Source organism: Petromyzon marinus, unplaced genomic scaffold (genome assembly GCF_048934315.1).
Source record: "Petromyzon marinus isolate PM22_M1 ecotype Great Lakes invasive population unplaced genomic scaffold, UKy_Petmar_22M1.pri1.0 PM_Scaffold_87, whole genome shotgun sequence".
NCBI lineage: Eukaryota > Metazoa > Chordata > Hyperoartia > Petromyzontiformes > Petromyzontidae > Petromyzon > Petromyzon marinus.
In genome coordinates, this window is record NW_027423696.1 from 146,606 (window position 1) to 166,525 (window position 19,920).

General features: G+C 58.7%; 1 protein-coding gene across 7 annotated transcripts in view; it reads left to right on the forward strand.

The window, feature by feature from the left end:
• The window catches only part of LOC142923898 (EVI5-like protein), a 62,918-nt gene that overhangs the window by 35,722 nt on the left and 7,276 nt on the right, over positions 1-19,920 (forward strand). For 5 of the 7 annotated variants that reach the window (XM_076064891.1, XM_076064888.1, XM_076064886.1 and 2 more), the window contains 8 exons: positions 458-601; positions 1,726-1,815; positions 3,549-3,646; positions 4,029-4,089; positions 5,792-5,845; positions 11,744-11,776; positions 14,279-14,419; positions 19,305-19,442. In XM_076064891.1, the coding sequence (XP_075921006.1) occupies positions 458-601; positions 1,726-1,815; positions 3,549-3,646; positions 4,029-4,089; positions 5,792-5,845; positions 11,744-11,776; positions 14,279-14,419; positions 19,305-19,442 (759 nt within the window). The remainder of the gene's footprint in view (positions 1-457; positions 602-1,725; positions 1,816-3,548; positions 3,647-4,028; positions 4,090-5,791; positions 5,846-11,743; positions 11,777-14,278; positions 14,420-19,304; positions 19,443-19,920) is intronic. The other 2 variants (XM_076064889.1, XM_076064892.1) reach the window with 2 other exon arrangements.

The following is a 19,920-nucleotide window of genomic DNA, read 5'->3' on the forward strand; positions in this document are numbered from 1 at the left end:
CAGCGTGCTAAGCGCGAGTTTTGTGCGTGGATGACATAGATCCCCAGCGTGCTAAGCGCGAGTTTTGTGCGTGGATGACATAGATCCCCAGCGTGCTAAGCGGGAGTTTTGCCGTGGATGACATAGATCCCCAGCGTGCTAAGCGCGAGTTTTGTGCGTGGATGACATAGATCCCCAGCGCGCTAAGCGGGAGTTTTGTTCGTGGATGACATAGATCCCCAGCGCACTAAGCGGGAGTTTTGTTCGTGGATGACATAGATCCCCAGCGCGCTAAGCGGGAGTTTTGTTCGTGGATGACATAGATCCCCAGCGCGCTAAGCGGGAGTTTTGTTCGTGGATGACATAGATCCCCAGCGTGCTAAGCGCGAGTTTTGCGCGTGGATGACATAGATCACCAGCGTGTTAAGCGCGATGTTTGCCGTGGATGACAGAGTTTTGCCGTTTTTGCCGTCGACAGGAAAGCCTGCCCGACCTGTACACGCACTTCCAGGCGCAGAGTTTCCACACCACCATGTACGCCTCCTCCTGGTTCCTCACCATCTTCCTCACCACCTTCCCGCTGCCCGTCGCGACGCGCATCTTCGACGTCTTCGTCGCAGAGGTGACGGCGGCGGCGGTGGTTTTGACGGTGGTGGCGGTGGTGGTGATTGTGGTGGTGATACTGGTGATGGTGGTGGTGGTGGTGATGGTTCTGATGATGGTGGTGTGGTGGTGATTGTGGTGGTGGTGGTGGTGGTGATGGTTCTGATGATGATGGTGGTGATGGTGGTGATTGTGGTGGTGGTGGTGATGGTTCTGATGATGGTGGTGTGGTGGTGATTGTGGTGGTGGTGGTGATGGTTCTGATGATGATGGTGGTGATGGTGGTGATTGTGGTGGTGATTGTGGTGGTGGTGATGGTTTTGATGATGGTGGTGTGGTGGTGATGGTTCTGATGATGATGATGGTGGTGGTGATTGTGGTGGTGGTGATGGTTCTGATGATGATGATGGTGGTGATGGTGGTGATTGTGGTGGTGGTGATGGTTTTGATGATGGTGGTGGTGATTGTGGTGGTGGTGATGGTATTGATGATGGAGGTGGTGGTGATGGTTCTGATGATGGTGGTGATACTGGTGATTGTGGTGGTGGTGATGGTTTTGATGATGGTGGTGTGGTGGTGATGGTTCTGATGATGATGGTGGTGGTGGTGATGGTGATTGTGGTGGTGATGGTTTTGATGATGGTGGTGATGGTTTTGATGATGGTGGTGGTGGTGATTGTGGTGGTGGTAGTGATTGTGGTGGTGGTAGTGATTGTGGTGGTGGTGATGGTGATGGTTTTGATGACGGTGGTGGTGGTGGTGATGGTCGTGGTGATGATGATGATGATAATGATGATGTCTCTGCTGCTACTGCTGCTACTACTGCTGCTGCTACTACTGCTGCTGCTGCTGCTACTGCTGCTACTACTGCTACTACTACTGCTGCTACTGCTATTACTACTGCTATTACTACTGCTACTACCACTGGTGCTACTACTACTGCTGCTGCTACTACTGCTACTACTGCTGCTACTACCACTGGTGCTACTGCTGCTACTTCTACTACTGCTACTACTACTGCTGCTACTGCTATTACTACTGCTATTATTACTCATACTACCACTGGTGCTACTACTACTACTGCTGCTGCTGCTACTACTGCTACTGCTGCTACTGCTGCTACTGCTGCCGCGTGCTCGCCAGGGCTTGGAGGTGGTGTTCCGCGTTGGTTTGGCCATCCTGCAGAGCAACCAGGCCGAGCTGATGCAGCAGGACATGGAGGGCATGCTGCAGGTCCCACTCCACAGCCAACTCCCTCCCCATGACGCACTCACACAGAGACCCGTAGACTCACCACACAGAGACCCGTAGACTCGCTACACAGAGACCCATAGACTCATCACACAGAGACCCGTAGACTCATCAGACAGAGACCCGTAGACTCGCTACACAGAGACCCGTTGACTCGCCACACAGAGACCCATAGACTCATCACACAGAGACCCATAGACTCATCACACAGAGACCCGTAGACTCATCACACAGAGACCCATAGACTCGCTACACAGAGACCCGTAGACTCGTCACAAAGAGACCCTTAGACTAACACAGCAGAGACCCATAGACTCACACAGAGACCCATAGACTCACACAGAGACCCATAGACTCACACAGAGACCCATAGACTCACATAGAGACCCATAGACTAACAGCAGAGACCCATAGACTCACACAGAGACCCATAGACTCACGTAGAGACCCATAGACTCACACAGCATAGACCCGTAGACTCATATAGAGACCCATAGACTCACATAGAGACCCATAGACTCACACAGAGACCCGTAGACTTACACAGAGACCCGTAGACTCACACAGAGACCCATAGACTCACACAGAGACCCATAGACTCACTCAAACAGAGACCCATAGACTCACACAGAGACCCATAGACTCACACAGAGACCCGTAGACTAACACAGAGACCCATAGACTCACACAGAGACCCATAGACTAACACAGCAGAGTCCCATAGACTCACATAGAGACCAATAGACTCACACAGATACCCATAGACTTGCATGGAGTCCCATAGACTCACTCAAACAGAGACCCATAGACTCACACAGAGACCCATAGACTCACATAGAGACCCATAGACTAACACAGCAGAGACCCATAGACTCACACAGACACCCATAGACTCACATAGAGACCCATAGACTCACACAGCATAGACCCGTAGACTCATATAGAGACCCATAGACTCACACAGAGACCCATAGACTCACACAGACCCATAGACTAACACAGAGACCCATAGACTCACATGGCAGAGTTCCCTGTGACTCCGTGATCCATGCGTGTCGGTGACCTCATGACCCCGGGTCTCTATGACCCTGTGTACCTGTGACCCTGTGTGTCTGTGGCCATGTGACCCTGTGACCCGTGACCCTGTGGCCCGTGACCCTGTGTCTGTGACCATGTGACCTGTGACCCGTGACCCTGTGACCCATGACCCTGTGTGTCTGTGACCCTGTGTGTCTGTGACCATGTGACCCGTGACCCTGTGACCCTGTGTGTCTGTGACCCTGTGTGTCTGTGACCATGTGACACGTGACCCTCTGACCTGTGACCCTGTGACCCTGTGACCCGTGACACTGTGTCTATGATCCTGTGACCCGTGACCATGTGACCCGTGACCCTGTGACCCTTTGACCCGTGACCCTGTGTGTCTGTGACCATGTTACCTGTGACCCTGTGTGCCTGTGACCCTGTGACCCGTGACCCTGTGTGTCTGTGACCATGTGACACGTGACCCTCTGACCCGTGACCCTGTGACCCTGTGACCCGTGACACTGTGTCTGTGACCCTGTGACCCGTGACCATGTTACCCGTGACACTGTGACCCTGTGCCCCGTGACCCTGTATATTTGTGACCCCATGCTCCTGGGTCTCCATGACCCCTTGACCCCATGACTCCATGTCTCTGTGACCTCGTCTTTGTGACCCCGTGACCCCCGCAGCATTTCCAAAAGGCCATCCCCCACATGTTTGACAGCTGCCCCGAGCGTCTGATGACGCAGGCCTTCCAGGTCAAGTACAACGCCAAGAAGATGCGCAAGTGAGTCGCTCGCTCACCACTCACTCACCACTCACTCACCACTCACTCACCGCTCGCTCACCGCTCACTCACCACTCACTCACCACTCACTCACTGCTCCCTCACCGCTCGCTCAGCGCTTGGTCGCGACTCGCTCACTGCTCGGTCGCCACTCACTCACTCACCGCTCGCTCACCGCTCACTCACCACTTGCTCGTGACTCGCTCACCGCTCGCTCACCACTCACCCCCTCGTGTGCCACAGTGCCGGTAGCCTTCATAGGGTGCCGCCGCCGCCGCTGCTGCTGCTGCTGCTGCTGCCGTTCGCTACTAACAGCACTTGCCCCTTACGGCATGCTGGAGGCTACACGGGGGACTTTTGCCTTTGTCTGTCTGCCACGCAGGCTGGAGAGGGAGTACAACACACAGCGCAGCAAGGAGATCCAGGAGCAGGTGGAGATGAAGGTAAAGACTCAGCCTTGTGGCCGGCTGGCAGGGTGCCCACCAGGGGGTACGGGTGGCAGGCTGGCAGGGTGGTACGGTGCCCACAGGTGGCAGGGTGGTACGGTGCCCACCGGGGGTACAGGTGGCAGGGTGGCATGGTGGCAGGGCTGTACAGTGCCCACCGGTGGTACGGGTGGCACAGTGGCACAGTGGCAGGGTGGCAGGGCTGCACGGTGCCCACAGGTGGCAGGGTGGCAGTGTGGTACGGTGCCCACCAGGGGTGCAGGTGGAGGGCTGGCAGGGTGGCAGGGCTGCACAGTGCCCACCGGTGGTGTAGGTGGCACAGTGGCAGGGTGGCACGGTGCCCACCGAGGGTACGGGTGGCAGGCTGGCAGGGTGGCAGGGTGGCAGGGCTGCACGGTGCCCACTGGGGGTACGGGTGGCAGGGTGGCAGGGTGGCAGGGCTGCACGGTGCCCACAGGTGGCAGGGTGGCAGTGTGGGACGGTGCCCACAGGGGGTACAGCTGGCAGGGTGGCAGGGCTGCACGGTGCCCCTGGTGGTGCGGGTGGCAGCAGCTGGTCCTGGGTTCGATTCCCGACTGTGTGTGCGGATGTTGTCTCTCTGTAATGTCTGTCTCTCTGTCTCTCTCTCTGTCTCCCTGTCTGTCTCTCTGTCTGTCTCTCTGTCTGTCTCTCTGTCCGTCTCTCTGTCTGTCTGTCTCTCTGTCTCTCTGTCTGTCTCTCTGTCTCTCTGTCTCCCTGTCTGTCTCTCTGTCTCTCTGTCTGTCTCTCTGTCCATCTCTCTGTCTCTCTGTCTGTCTGTCTCTCTGTCTCTCTGTCTCCCTGTCTGTCTCTCCGTCTGTCTCTCTGTCTCCCTGTCTGTCTCCCTGTCTGTCTCTCTGTCTCCCTGTCTGTCTCTCTGTCTGTCTCCCTGTCTGTCTCCCTGTCTGTCTCTCTGTCTGTCTCTCTGTCTCCCTGTCTGTCTCTCTGTCTCTCTGTCTGTCTCTCTGTCCATCTCTCTGTCTGTCTGTCTCTCTGTCTCTCTGTCTCTGTGTCTCCCTGTCTGTCTCTCCGTCTGTCTCTCTGTCTCCCTGTCTGTCTCCCTGTCTGTCTCCCTGTCTGTCTCCCTGTCTGTCTCTCTGTCTCCCTGTCTGTCTCTCTGTCTCTCTGTCTCCCTGTCCGTCTCTCTGTCTGTCTCTCTGTCTCCCTGTCTGTCTCTCTGTCTGTCTCTCTGTCTCCCTGTCCGTCTCTCTGTCTGTCTCTCTGTCTCCCTGTCCGTCTCTCTGTCTGTCTCTCTGTCTCTCTGTCTGTCTCTCTGTCTCCCTGTCCGTCTCTCTGTCTCTCTGTCTGTCTCTCTGTCTCCCTGTCTGTCTCTCTGTCTGTCTCTCTGTCTGTCTCTCTGTCTCTCTGTCTCCCTGTCTCCCTGTCCGTCTCTCTGTCTGTCTCTCTGTCTCTCTGTCTGTCTCTCTGTCTCCCTGTCCGTCTCTCTGTCTCTCTGTCTGTCTCTCTGTCTGTCTCTCTGTCTGTCTCTCTGTCTCCCTGTCTCCCTGTCTGTCTGTCTGTCTCTCTGTCTCCCTGTCCATCTCTCTGTCTCTCTGTCTCCCTGTCTCCCTGTCTGTCTCTCTGTCCGTCTCCCTGTCTGTCTGTCTCTCTGTCTGTCTCTCCGTCTCTCTGTCTCCCTGTCCGGCTCCCTGTCCCGTCTCTCTGCCTCCCGTGTCTCCAGCGTCTCCGGACAGAAAACCGTCTCCTCCGACAGAGGGTGGAGAACCTGGAGAAGGTGAGCAGCTCCCCCCGCCATGTTTCACCACGCTGGCCACCGTGGCTCTGGGAAAGGCGCCAGCAATGAGGGGGCACCCATTACCACCGTAGGGTCGCGGGTAGGGTCGCGGGTAGGGTCGCTGGTAGGGTCGCTGGTAGGGTCGCTGGTAGGGTCATGAGTAGGGTCGCTGGTAGGGTCGCTGGTAGGGTCGCTGGTAGGGTCGCTGGTAGGGTCGCTGGTAGGGTCGCTGGTAGGGTCGCGGGCAGGTTCGCTGGTAGGGTCGCTGGTAGGGTCGCTGGTAGGGTCGCGGGTAGGGTCGCCGGTAGGGTCGCCGGTAGGGTCGCCGGTAGGGTCCTGGGTAGGGTCGTGGGTAGGGTCGCTGGTAGGGTCGCTGGTAGGGTCGCTGGTAGGGTCGCGGGTAGGGTCGCGGGTAGGGTCGCGGGTAGGGTCACGGGTAGGGTCGCCGGTAGGGTCGCCGGTAGGGTCCTGGGTAGGGTCGTGGGTAGGGTCGCTGGTAGGGTCGCTGGTAGGGTCGCGGGTAGGGTCGCGGGTAGGGTCGCGGGTAGGGTCGCTGGTAGGTTCGCTGGTAGGGTCGCTGGTAGGGTCGCTGGTAGGGTCGCGGGTAGGGTCGCCGGTAGGGTCGCGGGCAGGTTCGCTGGTAGGGTCGCTGGTAGGGTCGCTGGTAGGGTCGCTGGTAGGGTCGCTGGTAGGGTCGCTGGTAGGGTCGCTGGTAGGGTCGCTGGTAGGGTCGCTGGTAGGGTCGCTGGTAGGGTCGCTGGTAGGGTCGCGGGCAGGTTCGCTGGTAGGGTCGCTGGTAGGGTCGCTGGTAGGGTCGCGGGTAGGGTCCTGGGTAGGGTCGTGGGTAGGGTCGCTGGTAGGGTCGCCGGTAGGGTCGCCGGTAGGGTCGCCGGTAGGGTCGCGGGTAGGGTCGCCGGTAGGGTCGCCGGTAGGGTCGCCGGTAGGGTCGCCGGTAGGGTCGCCGGTAGGGTCGCTGGTAGGGTCGTGGGTAGGGTCGCTGGTAGGGTCGCGGGCAGGTTCGCTGGTAGGGTCGCGAGTAGGGTCGCTGGTAGGGTCCTGGGTAGGGTCGTGGGTAGGGTCGCGAGTAGGGTCGCTGGTAGGGTCGCTGGTAGGGTCGCGGGTAGGGTCGCCGGTAGGGTCGCCGGTAGGGTCGCCGGTAGGGTCCTGGGTAGGGTCGCTGGTAGGGTCGCTGGTAGGGTCGCTGGTAGGGTCGCCGGTAGGGTCGCGGGTAGGGTCGCCGGTAGGGTTATGAGTAGGGTCGCTGGTAGGGTCGCTGGTAGGGTCGCGGATAGGGTCGCCGGTAGGGTCGCCGGTAGGGTCGCCGGTAGGGTCCTGGGTAGGGTCGTGGGTAGGGTCGCTGGTAGGGTCGCCGGTAGGGTCGCGGGTAGGGTCGCCGGTAGGGTCGCCGGTAGGGTCGCCGGTAGGGTCGCCGGTAGGGTCGCCGGTAGGGTCGCGGGTAGGGTCGCGGGTAGGGTCGCCGGTAGGGTCGCCGGTAGGGTCGCCGGTAGGGTCGCGGGTAGGGTCGCGGGTAGGGTCGCGGGTAGGGTCGCGGGTAGGGTCGCGGGTAGGGTCGCGGGTAGGGTCGCCGGTAGGGTCGCGGGTAGGGTCGCTGGTAGGGTCGCGGGTAGGGTCGCCGGTAGGGTCGCCGGTAGGGTCGCCGGTAGGGTCGCCGGTAGGGTCGCCGGTAGGGTCGCGGGTAGGGTCGCGGGTAGGGTCGCCGGTAGGGTCGCCGGTAGGGTCGCCGGTAGGGTCGCGGGTAGGGTCGCGGGTAGGGTCGCGGGTAGGGTCGCGGGCAGGGTCGCGGGCAGGGTCCTGGGTAGGGTCGTGGGTAGGGTCGCTGGTAGGGTCGCCGGTAGGGTCTCGGGTAGGGTCGCCGGTAGGGTCGCCGGTAGGGTCGCCGGTAGGGTCGCCGGTAGGGTCGCGGGTAGGGTCGCCGGTAGGGTCGCCGGTAGGGTCGCCGGTAGGGTCGCGGGTAGGGTCGCGGGTAGGGTCGCGGGTAGGGTCGCGGGTAGGGTCGCCGGTAGGGTCGCCGGTAGGGTCGCGGGTAGGGTCGCTGGTAGGGTCGCGGGTAGGGTCGCCGGTAGGGTCGCCGGTAGGGTCGCCGGTAGGGTCGCCGGTAGGGTCGCCGGTAGGGTCGCGGGTAGGGTCGCGGGTAGGGTCGAGGGTAGGGTCGCCGGTAGGGTCCTGGGTAGGGTCGTGGGTAGGGTCGCTGGTAGGGTCGCCGGTAGGGTCGCTGGTAGGGTCGCGGGTAGGGTCCTGGGTAGGGTCGTGGGTAGGGTCGCTGGTAGGGTCGCCGGTAGGGTCGCCGGTAGGGTCGCTGGTAGGGTCGCGGGCAGGTTCGCTGGTAGGGTCGCGAGTAGGGTCGCTGGTAGGGTCCTGGGTAGGGTCGTGGGTAGGGTCGCGAGTAGGGTCGCTGGTAGGGTCGCTGGTAGGGTCGCGGGTAGGGTCGCCGGTAGGGTCGCCGGTAGGGTCGCCGGTAGGGTCCTGGGTAGGGTCGCTGGTAGGGTCGCTGGTAGGGTCGCTGGTAGGGTCGCCGGTAGGGTCGCGGGTAGGGTCGCCGGTAGGGTTATGAGTAGGGTCGCTGGTAGGGTCGCTGGTAGGGTCGCGGATAGGGTCGCCGGTAGGGTCGCCGGTAGGGTCGCCGGTAGGGTCCTGGGTAGGGTCGTGGGTAGGGTCGCTGGTAGGGTCGCCGGTAGGGTCGCGGGTAGGGTCGCCGGTAGGGTCGCCGGTAGGGTCGCCGGTAGGGTCGCCGGTAGGGTCGCCGGTAGGGTCGCGGGTAGGGTCGCGGGTAGGGTCGCCGGTAGGGTCGCCGGTAGGGTCGCCGGTAGGGTCGCGGGTAGGGTCGCGGGTAGGGTCGCGGGTAGGGTCGCGGGTAGGGTCGCGGGTAGGGTCGCCGGTAGGGTCGCCGGTAGGGTCGCGGGTAGGGTCGCTGGTAGGGTCGCGGGTAGGGTCGCCGGTAGGGTCGCCGGTAGGGTCGCCGGTAGGGTCGCCGGTAGGGTCGCCGGTAGGGTCGCCGGTAGGGTCGCGGGTAGGGTCGCCGGTAGGGTCGCCGGTAGGGTCGCCGGTAGGGTCGCCGGTAGGGTCGCCGGTAGGGTCGCGGGTAGGGTCGCGGGTAGGGTCGCGGGTAGGGTCGCGGGCAGGGTCGCGGGCAGGGTCCTGGGTAGGGTCGTGGGTAGGGTCGCCGGTAGGGTCGCCGGTAGGGTCTCGGGTAGGGTCGCCGGTAGGGTCGCCGGTAGGGTCGCCGGTAGGGTCGCCGGTAGGGTCGCCGGTAGGGTCGCGGGTAGGGTCGCCGGTAGGGTCGCCGGTAGGGTCGCCGGTAGGGTCGCGGGTAGGGTCGCGGGTAGGGTCGCGGGTAGGGTCGCGGGTAGGGTCGCGGGTAGGGTCGCCGGTAGGGTCGCCGGTAGGGTCGCGGGTAGGGTCGCTGGTAGGGTCGCGGGTAGGGTCGCCGGTAGGGTCGCCGGTAGGGTCGCCGGTAGGGTCGCCGGTAGGGTCGCCGGTAGGGTCGCGGGTAGGGTCGCGGGTAGGGTCGAGGGTAGGGTCGCCGGTAGGGTCCTGGGTAGGGTCGTGGGTAGGGTCGCTGGTAGGGTCGCCGGTAGGGTCGCGGGTAGGGTCGCCGGTAGGGTCGCCGGTAAGGTCGCCGGTAGGGTCGCCGGTAGGGTCGCCGGTAGGGTCGCCGGTAGGGTCGCCGGTAGGGTCGCCGGTAGGGTCGCCGGTAGGGTCGCCGGTAGGGTCGCGGGTAGGGTCGCGGGTAGGGTCGCGGGCAGGGTCGCGGGCAGGGTCGCGGGCAGGGTCGCGGGCAGGGTCGCCGGCAGGGTCGCCGGCAGGGTCGCGGGCAGGGTCGCGGGCAGGGTCGCGGGCAGGGTCGCGGGTAGGGTAGCTGAAGTACCTGGGTGCGGTGTGCTGTACACTTCATGACTGGGGAGACAAAGGTGGCCGGGCAGGGCCTATAGAGCGCAGGGAAGCTTCACAGCCTCATGTAGAATGGCCGGGGCCTAAAGAGGAAGGGGCGTGGCCTAGATGAGAGGGGGCGTGAACTAAAGAGGAAGTGGCGGGGTCTGGGTAGGAAGGGGCGGGGTCTAAAGAGGAAAGGCTGTGGACCTAAAGAGGAAGTGGCGTGGCCTGGAGAGTGGAAGGGAGCGTGTCCTAAAGAGGAAGGGGTGTGGCCTGGATGAGAGGGGGCCTGGCCTAAAGAGGAAGGGGCAGGGCCCTGGACAGGAAGGGGCGGGGTCCTAAAGAGGCAGTGCCATGTGCCAAACAGAAGTTTGAACTTGTCAATAGAAGCTTGGAATAGATTCACCGCCACCCTACCGCGAACGCCTGGCCAGGACCCTCATGAAATAGTCCCTCGAGACTCGGTGGGGCGTTCCTGGGCGAACCAGCTAAGTGAATAAATAATGACGGAGCGATCCTTCCCGTGCATCAAGAGTGCGATGCCGCAGAAAGCGGACATCGCTGGAGCGACTCTTTGACTGTTTCTTGGTGTTGCCTTCTCTCGATCTGCGACCGTGCCGTGTGATTGGCCGCGTCTCTGCTCACGAAGCTCTCTCCTCTTCTCTCCCTCCGTTCCTTTCCCCTGCTGCTGCTGCCTGCCGCTTACTCGATCGATCGCTCGCCCCCTCGCTCGTTCGCTCAATCGATTGCTCGCTCACTCGGTCACTCATTCACTGTTCACTCGTTCACCTCGCTCGCACACTCCATCGCTCACTCGATCGCTCGCTCATTCACTGTTCACCTGTTCCCGCACTTGCACACCTGCTCACTCGATCGCCCGCTCATGTAATCGCTTGCTCACTCGTCCGCTCATTCGCTTATTCATTCGCTCGCTCGCTCAATCGCTCACTTGATCGCTCACTCGATCGATCATTCATTGGCTTGCTCGCTCACTCAATCAATCGCTCACTTGATCGCTCACTCGATCGATCATTCATTGGCTTGCTCGCTCGCTCACTCAATCAATCAATCGCTCACTTGATCGCTCACTCGATCGCTCATTCATCGGCTCGCTCGCTCGCTCACTCAATCAATCGCTCACTCGATCGATCATTCATTGGCTCGCTCACTCACTCAATCAATCGCTCACTTGATCGCCCACTCGATCGATCACTCGCTCCCTCGCTTGCTCACCCGCTCACTCGATCTCTCGCTCGCTCAATCGCTCACTCGATCGCTCACTCGATCGATCATTCATCGGCTCGCTCACTCGCTCACTCAATCAATCGCTCACTTGATCGCTCACTCGATCGCTTATTCATTGGTTCGCTCGCTCGCTCACTCAATCAATCGCTCACTTGATCGCTCACTCGATCGCTCATTCATTGGTTCGCTCGCTCGCTCACTCAATCAATCGCTCACTTGATCGCTCACTCGATTGATCACTCGCTCCCTCACTTGCTCACCCGCTCACTCGATCTCTCGCTCGCTCAATCTCTCACTTGATCGCTCACTCGATCGATCATTCATCGGCTCGCTCGCTCGCCCACTCACTCACTCAATCGCTCACTCGATCGCTAAATCAATCGCTCACTCGATCGATCATTCATTGGCTCGCTCACTCACTCAATCAATCGCTCACTTGATCGCTCACTCGATCGATCACTCGCTCCCTCACTTGCTCACCCGCTCACTCGATCTCTCGCTCGCTCAATCGCTCACTTGCTCGCTCACTCGATCGATCATTCATCGGCTCGCTCGCTCGCCCACTCGCTCACTCAATTGCTCACTCGATCGCTCAATCAATCGCTCACTCGATCGCTCAATCGCTCGCTCGCTCACTCACTCACTCAATCAATCGCTCACTCGATCGCTCAATCAATCGCTCACTCGATCGCTCAATCGCTCGCTCGCTCGCTCTCTCACTGCTCACCCTCCCGCGCGCTTTCTCTGCCGACCGCACACCAGGAGGCCACAGCCCTGGTAGACAAACTCGTGCAGGTAGGGAACGCGCGGACCCACCGCGGTACAGCACAACGTCGCGTCAACGCCCTGCCCCTGGCCGCCTCGTGAATATTCATGAGGGTCGGCCGGCCTGCCGGTTGCCCGCGGTCGGAAATGTTGCAAGTTTGAGTCCTCGTTACGGGTGGGGGTTGTTTGTCTGTCCCTGTGTCTGTGTGTGTCTGTGTGTCTGTATGTCTGTGTGTGTCTGTTTGTCCCTGTGTCTGTGTGTGTCTGTGTGTGTCTATGTCTGTGTGTCTGTCTGTCCCTGTGTCTGTGTGTGTCTGTATGTCTGTGTGTGTCTGTATGTCTGTGTCTGTGTGTGTCTGTGTCTGTGTGTGTCTGTCTGTCCCTGTGTCTGTGTGTGTCTGTGTGTGTCTGTATGTCTGTGTGTGTCTGTATGTCTGTGTGTCTGTCTGTCTGTATGTGTCTGTATGTCTGTGTGTATGTCTGTATGTCTGTGTGTGTCTGTATGTCTGTATGTGTCTGTATGTCTGTGTGTGTCTGTATGTCTGTGTGTGTCTGTGTGTCTGTATGTCTGTGTGTGTCTGTCTGTCCCTGTGTCTGTGTGTGTCTGTGTGTCTGTATGTCTGTGTGTGTCTGTATGTCTGTGTGTCTGTCTGTCTGTGTATCTGTATGTCTGTGTGTCTGTATGTCTGTGTGTCTGTGTGTCTGTATGTCCGAGTGTCCGTGTGTCTGTGTGTGCATTTCGGTCTGGCCCACCTGTGTGTCGTATCAGCATGGTGAGTGAGTGAGCGAGTGGGTGAGTGAGTGAGCGAGTGGGTGAGTGAGTGAGTGAGTGAATGAGCGAGTGGGTGAGCGAGTGGGTAAGTGGGTGAGTGAGTGAATGAGCGAGTGGGTGAGCGAGTGGGTGAGCGAGCGAGTGGGTGAGTGAGTGAGCGAGTGGGTGAGCGAGTGGGTGAGTGAGTGAATGAGCGAGTGGGTGAGTGGGTGAGCGAGCGAGTGAGTGAGCGAGTGGGTGAGTGAGTGAGCGACTGAGTCAGCGAGTGTGTGGGGAGTGGTGGCGCAGCAGTTAGCGCTACGCTGCTCTACGAACCCGGCGGCCCGAGTTCGATTCCCGCTCACGGCCAACACCGCTGACGAACAACATGTGAACCGGTCCACCCACCCCCTCGTGTGCCACAGTGCCGGCCTTTAATAGGGTGCTTCTGCTTCTCCCTGCTAACAGCACTTGCCCCGACAGCCTGTCACAGTCTATATGGGGGATCTTTGTCTTTGTGACCACTGGTGGAGACAAAGGCGGCCGGGCACGCGTGGTTGCTGGCCACCCACTCCCTCGTGCGCCGTGTCATGTCAAGCGAAGTCGCTGGTCGTGTCAGGCCAAGTCGCTGGTCGTGTCAAGCGAAGTCACCGGTCGTGTCAAGAGAAGTCGCTGGTCGTGTCAAGAGAAGTCGCTGGTCGTGTCAGGCCAAGTCGCTGGTCGTGTCAAGAGAAGTCGCTGGCTGTGTCAAGAGAAGTCACCGGCCGTGTCAAGAGAAGTCGCTGGTCGTGTCAAGAGAAGTCGCTGGTCGTGTCAGGCCAAGTCGCTGGTCGTGTCAAGAGAAGTCGCTGGCTGTGTCAAGAGAAGTCACCGGTCGTGTCAAGAGAAGTCGCTGGTCGTGTCAAGAGAAGTCGCTGGTCGTGTCAGGCCAAGTCGCTGGTCGTGTCAAGAGAAGTCACCGGCCGTGTCAAGAGAAGTCGCCGGTCGTGTCAAGAGAAGTCGCTGGTCGTGTCAGGCCAAGTCGCTGGTCGTGTCAAGAGAAGTCGCCGCCCGTGTCAAGAGAAGTCGCTGGTCGTGTCAAGAGAAGTCGCTGGTCGTGTCAAGAGAAGTCGCTGGTCGTGTCAAGAGAAGTCGCTGGTCGTGTCAAGAGAAGTCGCTGGTCGTGTCAAGCGAAGTCGCTGGTCGTGTCAAGAGAAGTCGCCGGCTGTGTCAAGAGAAGTCGCCGGTCGTGTCAAGAGAAGTCGCCGGTCGTGTCAAGAGAAGTCGCCGGCTGTGTCAGGCGAAGTCGCTGGTCGTGTCAAGAGAAGTCGCCGGCTGTGTCAGGCGAAGTCTCTGGCTGTGTCAGGCCAAGTCGCCGGCTGTGTCAGGCGAAGTCGCTGGCCACATTCTCCTTCTGTCACGATCCCTGTTCCTCTTTCAATTCTCCCTTCCTCTTTCCTCCTCCTCCTCCTTACCCACCCACTCCTCCCACCTCCTCCCATCTCCTCCCACCTCTTCCTCCCACCTCTTCCTCCCACCAACTCCTCCCACCTCCTCCTCCCACCAACTCCTCCCACCTCCTCCTCCCACCAACTCCTCCTCCCACCACCGCCTCCTCCTCCCACCTCTTCCTCCCACCTCCACCTCCCACCACCGCCACCACCGCCTCCTCCTCCCACCTCCTCCTCCCACCAACTCCTCCCACCAACTCCTCCCACCACCTCCCACCACCTCCTACCACCTCCTCCTCCCACCTCCCACCACCGCCACCACCTCCTCCTCCACCGTCCCCCACACTCAAGGGCCAGGTGTGCCGTGCCCAGGAGAACGAGGAGCAGTCCCTCCTGAGGCGGGAGTTGGCCCAGCTGAGGCATCAAAACCGCGAGGCTGTGGCCCGCTTGCAGGAGGCCGAGGGTAGTGCCACACACCTCCAGGAACAGCTGGTGAGGGACACGGCAGTGGTGGGTGGTAGTGAGTGGGGGGGGGGGGGGGTGATGCCCCCCCCCCCACTCGAGGAGGTGGTGGTGGTGGGGGGGGGGGGGGGTGACACCTGGCACCGGCACCGCCAACCCCGCCGCATCCGGCCGCCCCGTCGACGCTGCCGCCCGCTGTGACCCTTCCACGACCTCTCTGTGACCCTTCCACGACCTCTCTGTGACCCTTCCACGACCTCTCTGTGACCCATCCACGACCTCTCTGTGACCCATCCACGACCTCTCTGTGACCCATCCACGACCTCTCTGTGACCCATCCACGACCTCTCCCTCTGTGACCCATCCACGACCTCTCCCTCTGTGACCCATCCACGACATCTCTGTGACCCTTCCACGACCTCTCCCTCTGTGACCCATCCACGACCTCTCTGTGACCCATCCACGACCTCTCTGTGACCCATCCACGACCTCTCTGACCCATCCACGACCTCTCTGTGACCCATCCACGACCTCTCTGTGACCCATCCACGACCTCTCTGTGACCCATCCACGACCTCTCCCTCTGTGACCCATCCACGACCTCTTCCTCTGTGACCCATCCACGACCTCTCCCTCTGTGACCCATCCACGACCTCTCTGACCCTTCCACGACCTCTCCGTGAACCATCCACGACCTCTCCGTGACCCATCCACGACCTCTCCGTGACCCATCCACGACCTCTCCGTGACCCTTCCACGACCTCTCCGTGACCCATCCACGACCTCTCCGTGACCCATCAACGACCTCTCCGTGACCCTTCCACGACCTCTCTGTGACCCATCCACGACCTCTCTGTGACCCATCCACGACCTCTCTGTGACCCATCCACGACCTCTCTGTGACCCATCCACGACCTCTCTGTGACCCATCCACGACCTCTCTGTGACCCATCCACGACCTCTCTGTGACCCATCCACGACCTCTGTGACCCATCCACGACCTCTCTGTGACCCATCCACGACCTCTCTGTGACCCATCCACGACCTCTCTGTGACCCTTTCACGACCTCTCTGTGACCCATCCACGACCTCTCTGTAACCCATCCACGACCTCTGTGACCCATCCACGACCTCTCTGTGACCCATCCACGACCTCTCTGTGACCCATCCACGACCTCTCTGTGACCCATCCACGACCTCTCTGTGACCCATCCACGACCTCTCTGTGACCCATCCACGACCTCTCTGTGACCCATCCACGACCTCTCTGTGACCCATCCACGACCTCTCTGTGACCCATCCACGACCTCTCTGTGACCCATCCACGACCTCTCTGTGACCCATCCACGACCTCTCTGTGACCCATCCACGACCTCTCTGTGACCCATCCACGACCTCTCCCTCTGTGACCCATCCACGACATCTCTGTGACCCTTCCACGACCTCTCCCTCTGTGACCCATCCACGACCTCTCTGTGACCCTTTCACGACCTCTCTGTGACCCTTTCACGACCTCTCCGTGACCCTTCCACGACCTCTCTGTGACCCATCCACGACCTCTCCCTCTGTGACCCATCCACGACCTCTCTGTGACCCATCCACGACCTCTCTGTGACCCATCCACGACCTCTCTGTGACCCATCCACGACCTCTCTGTGACCCATCCACGACCTCTCCCTCTGTGACCCATCCACGACCTCTCCCTCTGTGACCCATCCACGACCTCTCCCTCTGTGACCCATCCACGACATCTCTGTGACCCTTCCACGACCTCTCCCTCTGTGACCCTTCCACGACCTCTGTGACCCTTCCACGACCTCTCTGTGACCCATCCACGACCTCTCTGTGACCCATCCACGACCACTCTGTGACCCTTCCACGACCCCTCTGTGAACCTTCCACGACCTCTGTGACCCTTCCACGACCTCTCTGTGACCCATCCACGACCTCTCTGTGACCCATCCACGACCTCTCCCTCTGTGACCCATCCACGACCTCTCCCTCTGTGACCCATCCACGACCTCTCTGTGACCCATCCACGACCTCTCTGTGACCCATCCACGACCTCTCCCTCTGTGACCCATCCACGACCTCTCCCTCTGTGACCCATCCACGACATCTCTGTGACCCTTCCACGACCTCTCCCTCTGTGACCCTTCCACGACCTCTCTGTGACCCTTCCACGACCTCTCTGTGACCCATCCACGACCACTCTGTGACCCTTCCACGACCCCTCTGTGAACCTTCCACGACCTCTGTGACCCTTCCACGACCTCTCTGTGACCCTTCCACGACCTCTCTGTGACCCTTCCACGACCTCTCTGTGACCCATCCACGACCTCTCTGTGACCCATCCACGACCTCTCCCTCTGTGACCCATCCACGACCCGCTGGAATCCATCGACAGCTGCTGGAATCCATGCACAGCCATTGAGATCCATCTACAGCCATTGAGATCCATCTACAGCCATTGTGATCCATCTACAGTCATTGTGATCCATCTACAGCCATTGAGATCCATCTACAGCCATTGAGATCCATCTACAGTCATTGTGATCCATCTACAGTCATTGTGATCCATCTACAGCCATTGAGATCCATCTACAGCCATTGTGATCCATCTACAGTGATCCATCTACAGCCATTGAGATCCATCTACAGCCATTGTGATCCATCTACAGTCATTGTGATCCGTCTACAGCCATTGAGATCCATCTACAGCCATTGTGATCCATCTACAGCCATTGTGATCCATCTACAGTGATCCATCTACAGTTATTGTGATCCATCTACAGCCATTGAGATCCATCTACAGTGATACATCTACAGCCATTGTGATCCATCTACAGTCATTGAGATCCATCTACAGCCATTGTGATCCATCTACAGCCATTGAGATCCATCTACAGTCATTGTGATCCATCTACAGTCATTGTGATCCATCTACAGCCATTGAGATCCATCTACAGCCATTGTGATCCATCTACAGTGATCCATCTACAGTCATTGTGATCCATCTACAGTCATTGAGATCCATCTACAGTCATTGAGATCCATCTACAGTCATTGTGATCCATCTACAGTCATTGTGATCCATCTACAGTGATCCATCTACAGTCATTGTGATCCATCTACAGTCATTGAGATCCATCTACAGTCATTGAGATCCATCTACAGCCATTGAGATCCATCTACAGCCATTGAGATCCATCTACAGTCATTGAGATCCATCTACAGCCATTGAGATCCATCTACAGGCATTGAGATCCATCTACAGTCATTGTGATCCTTCTACAGCCATTGAGATCCATCTACAGCCATTGTGATCCATCTACAGTCATTGAGATCCATCTACAGCCTTTGAGATCCATCTACAGCCATTGAGATCCATCTACAGTCATTGTGATCCATCTACAGTCATTGTGATCCATCTACAGTCATTGAGATCCATCTACAGTCATTGTGATCCATCTACAGCCATTGAGATCCATCTACAGTCATTGTGATCCATCTACAGTCATTGTGATCCATCTACAGCCATTGAGATCCATCTACAGTCATTGAGATCCATCTACAGCCATTGAGATCCATCTACAGCCATTGAGATCCATCTACAGCCATTGTGATCCATCTACAGTGATCCATCTACAGCCATTGAGATCCATCTACAGCCATTGTGATCCATCTACAGTCATTGAGATCCATCTACAGTCATTGTGATCCATCTACAGTCATTGAGATCCATCTACAGTGATCCATCTACAGCCATTGAGATCCATCTACAGTCATTGAGATCCATCTACAGTCATTGAGATCCATCTACAGCCATTGTGATCCATCTGTAGTCATTGTGATCCATCTACAGCCATTGTGATCCATCTACAGTGATCCATCTACAGTCATTGAGATCCATCTACAGCCATTGTGATCCATCTACAGCCATTGAGATCCATCTACAGTCATTGTGATCCATCTACAGCCATTGAGATCCATCTACAGTGATCCATCTACAGTCATTGTGATCCATCTACAGCCATTGTGATCCATCTACAGCCATTGTGATCCATCTACAGCCATTGTGATCCATCTACAGTCATTGAGATCCATCTACAGCCATTGTGATCCATCTACAGTGATCCATCTACAGCCATTGTGATCCATCTACAGTGATCCATCTACAGCCATTGTGATCCATCTACAGCCATTGAGATCCATCTACACCCATTGTGATCCATCTACAGCCATTGTGATCCATCTACAGCCATTGAGATCCATCTACACCCATTGTGATCCATCTACAGCCATTGTGATCCATCTACAGTCATTGTGATACATCTGTAGTCATTGTGATACATCTACAGTCATTGTGATCCATCTGTAGTCATTGTAATACATCGGAAGATGTTTCCTTTTGTGCGGATCTGTGTGGGGAGTGCTACGTAATAATTTATGGTTTCAGGGCCTGTGTGCAATCCATTGCAATCTATGTAGCGAGATTACAATCCATGTAGCGAGATTACAATCCATGTAGCGAGATTACAATCCGTGTACAGCCATTGAAATCCACATTTTAGTTTTTGTCGCGTAAATGTATACGCATTTGGGTGGCCCAAAACAGCAGCTGGTTGCGGATGATTGCAACCGATTGCGGCAACCGATTGCAGATAATCTTAACCGATCGAGGCAACCGATTGCGGGCAACCGCAACCGATTGCGGCAACCGATTGCAGATAATCGCAACCGATTGCCGGATCCGATTTGCGGGATGCGATTACGGATAATCTTAACCGATTGCGGCAACCGATTGCGGGCAACCGCAACCGATTGTGGCATCCGATTGCGGGCAACCGATTGCGGCAACCAATCGCGGCAACTGATTGCGGCAACCGATTGCGTTCCGCTGTGACGTTGCCAGGAGGTGTCCCGGGGCCTCCGCTGCTCTGAGGAGTTTGTGTTGGGGCTGGAGCAGCAGCTGGCTCGCTCGCAGCTCAGGGAGCAGGCCGTACACACCGCCCTGCAGCACGTCCAGGAGCACATCATAGAGATGGAGCAGGTGAGGAGGGGGGGGGGCAGGCCACACCGTCATAGAGATGGAGCAGGTGAGGAGGGGGGGGGGGCAGGCCACACCGTCATAGAGATGGAGCAGGTGAGGAGGGGGGGAGGGTCAGGCCACACCGTCATAGAGATGGAGCAGGTGAGGAGGAGGGGACAGGCCACACCATCATAGAGATGGAGCAGGTGAGGAGGGGTCAGGCCACACCGTCATAGAGATGGAGCAGGTGAGGAGGGGGACAGGCCACACCGTCATAGAGATGGAGCAGGTGAGGAGGGGGGGCAGGCCACACCGTCATAGAGATGGAGCAGGTGAGGAGGGGGTAGGCCACACCATCATAGAGGTGGAGCAGGTGAGGAGGGGGCAGGCCACACCATCATAGAGGTGGAGCAGGTGAGGAGGGGGTAGGCCACATCATCATAGAGATGGAGCAGGTGAGGAGGGCCAGGCCACACCGTCATAGAGATGGAGCAGGTGA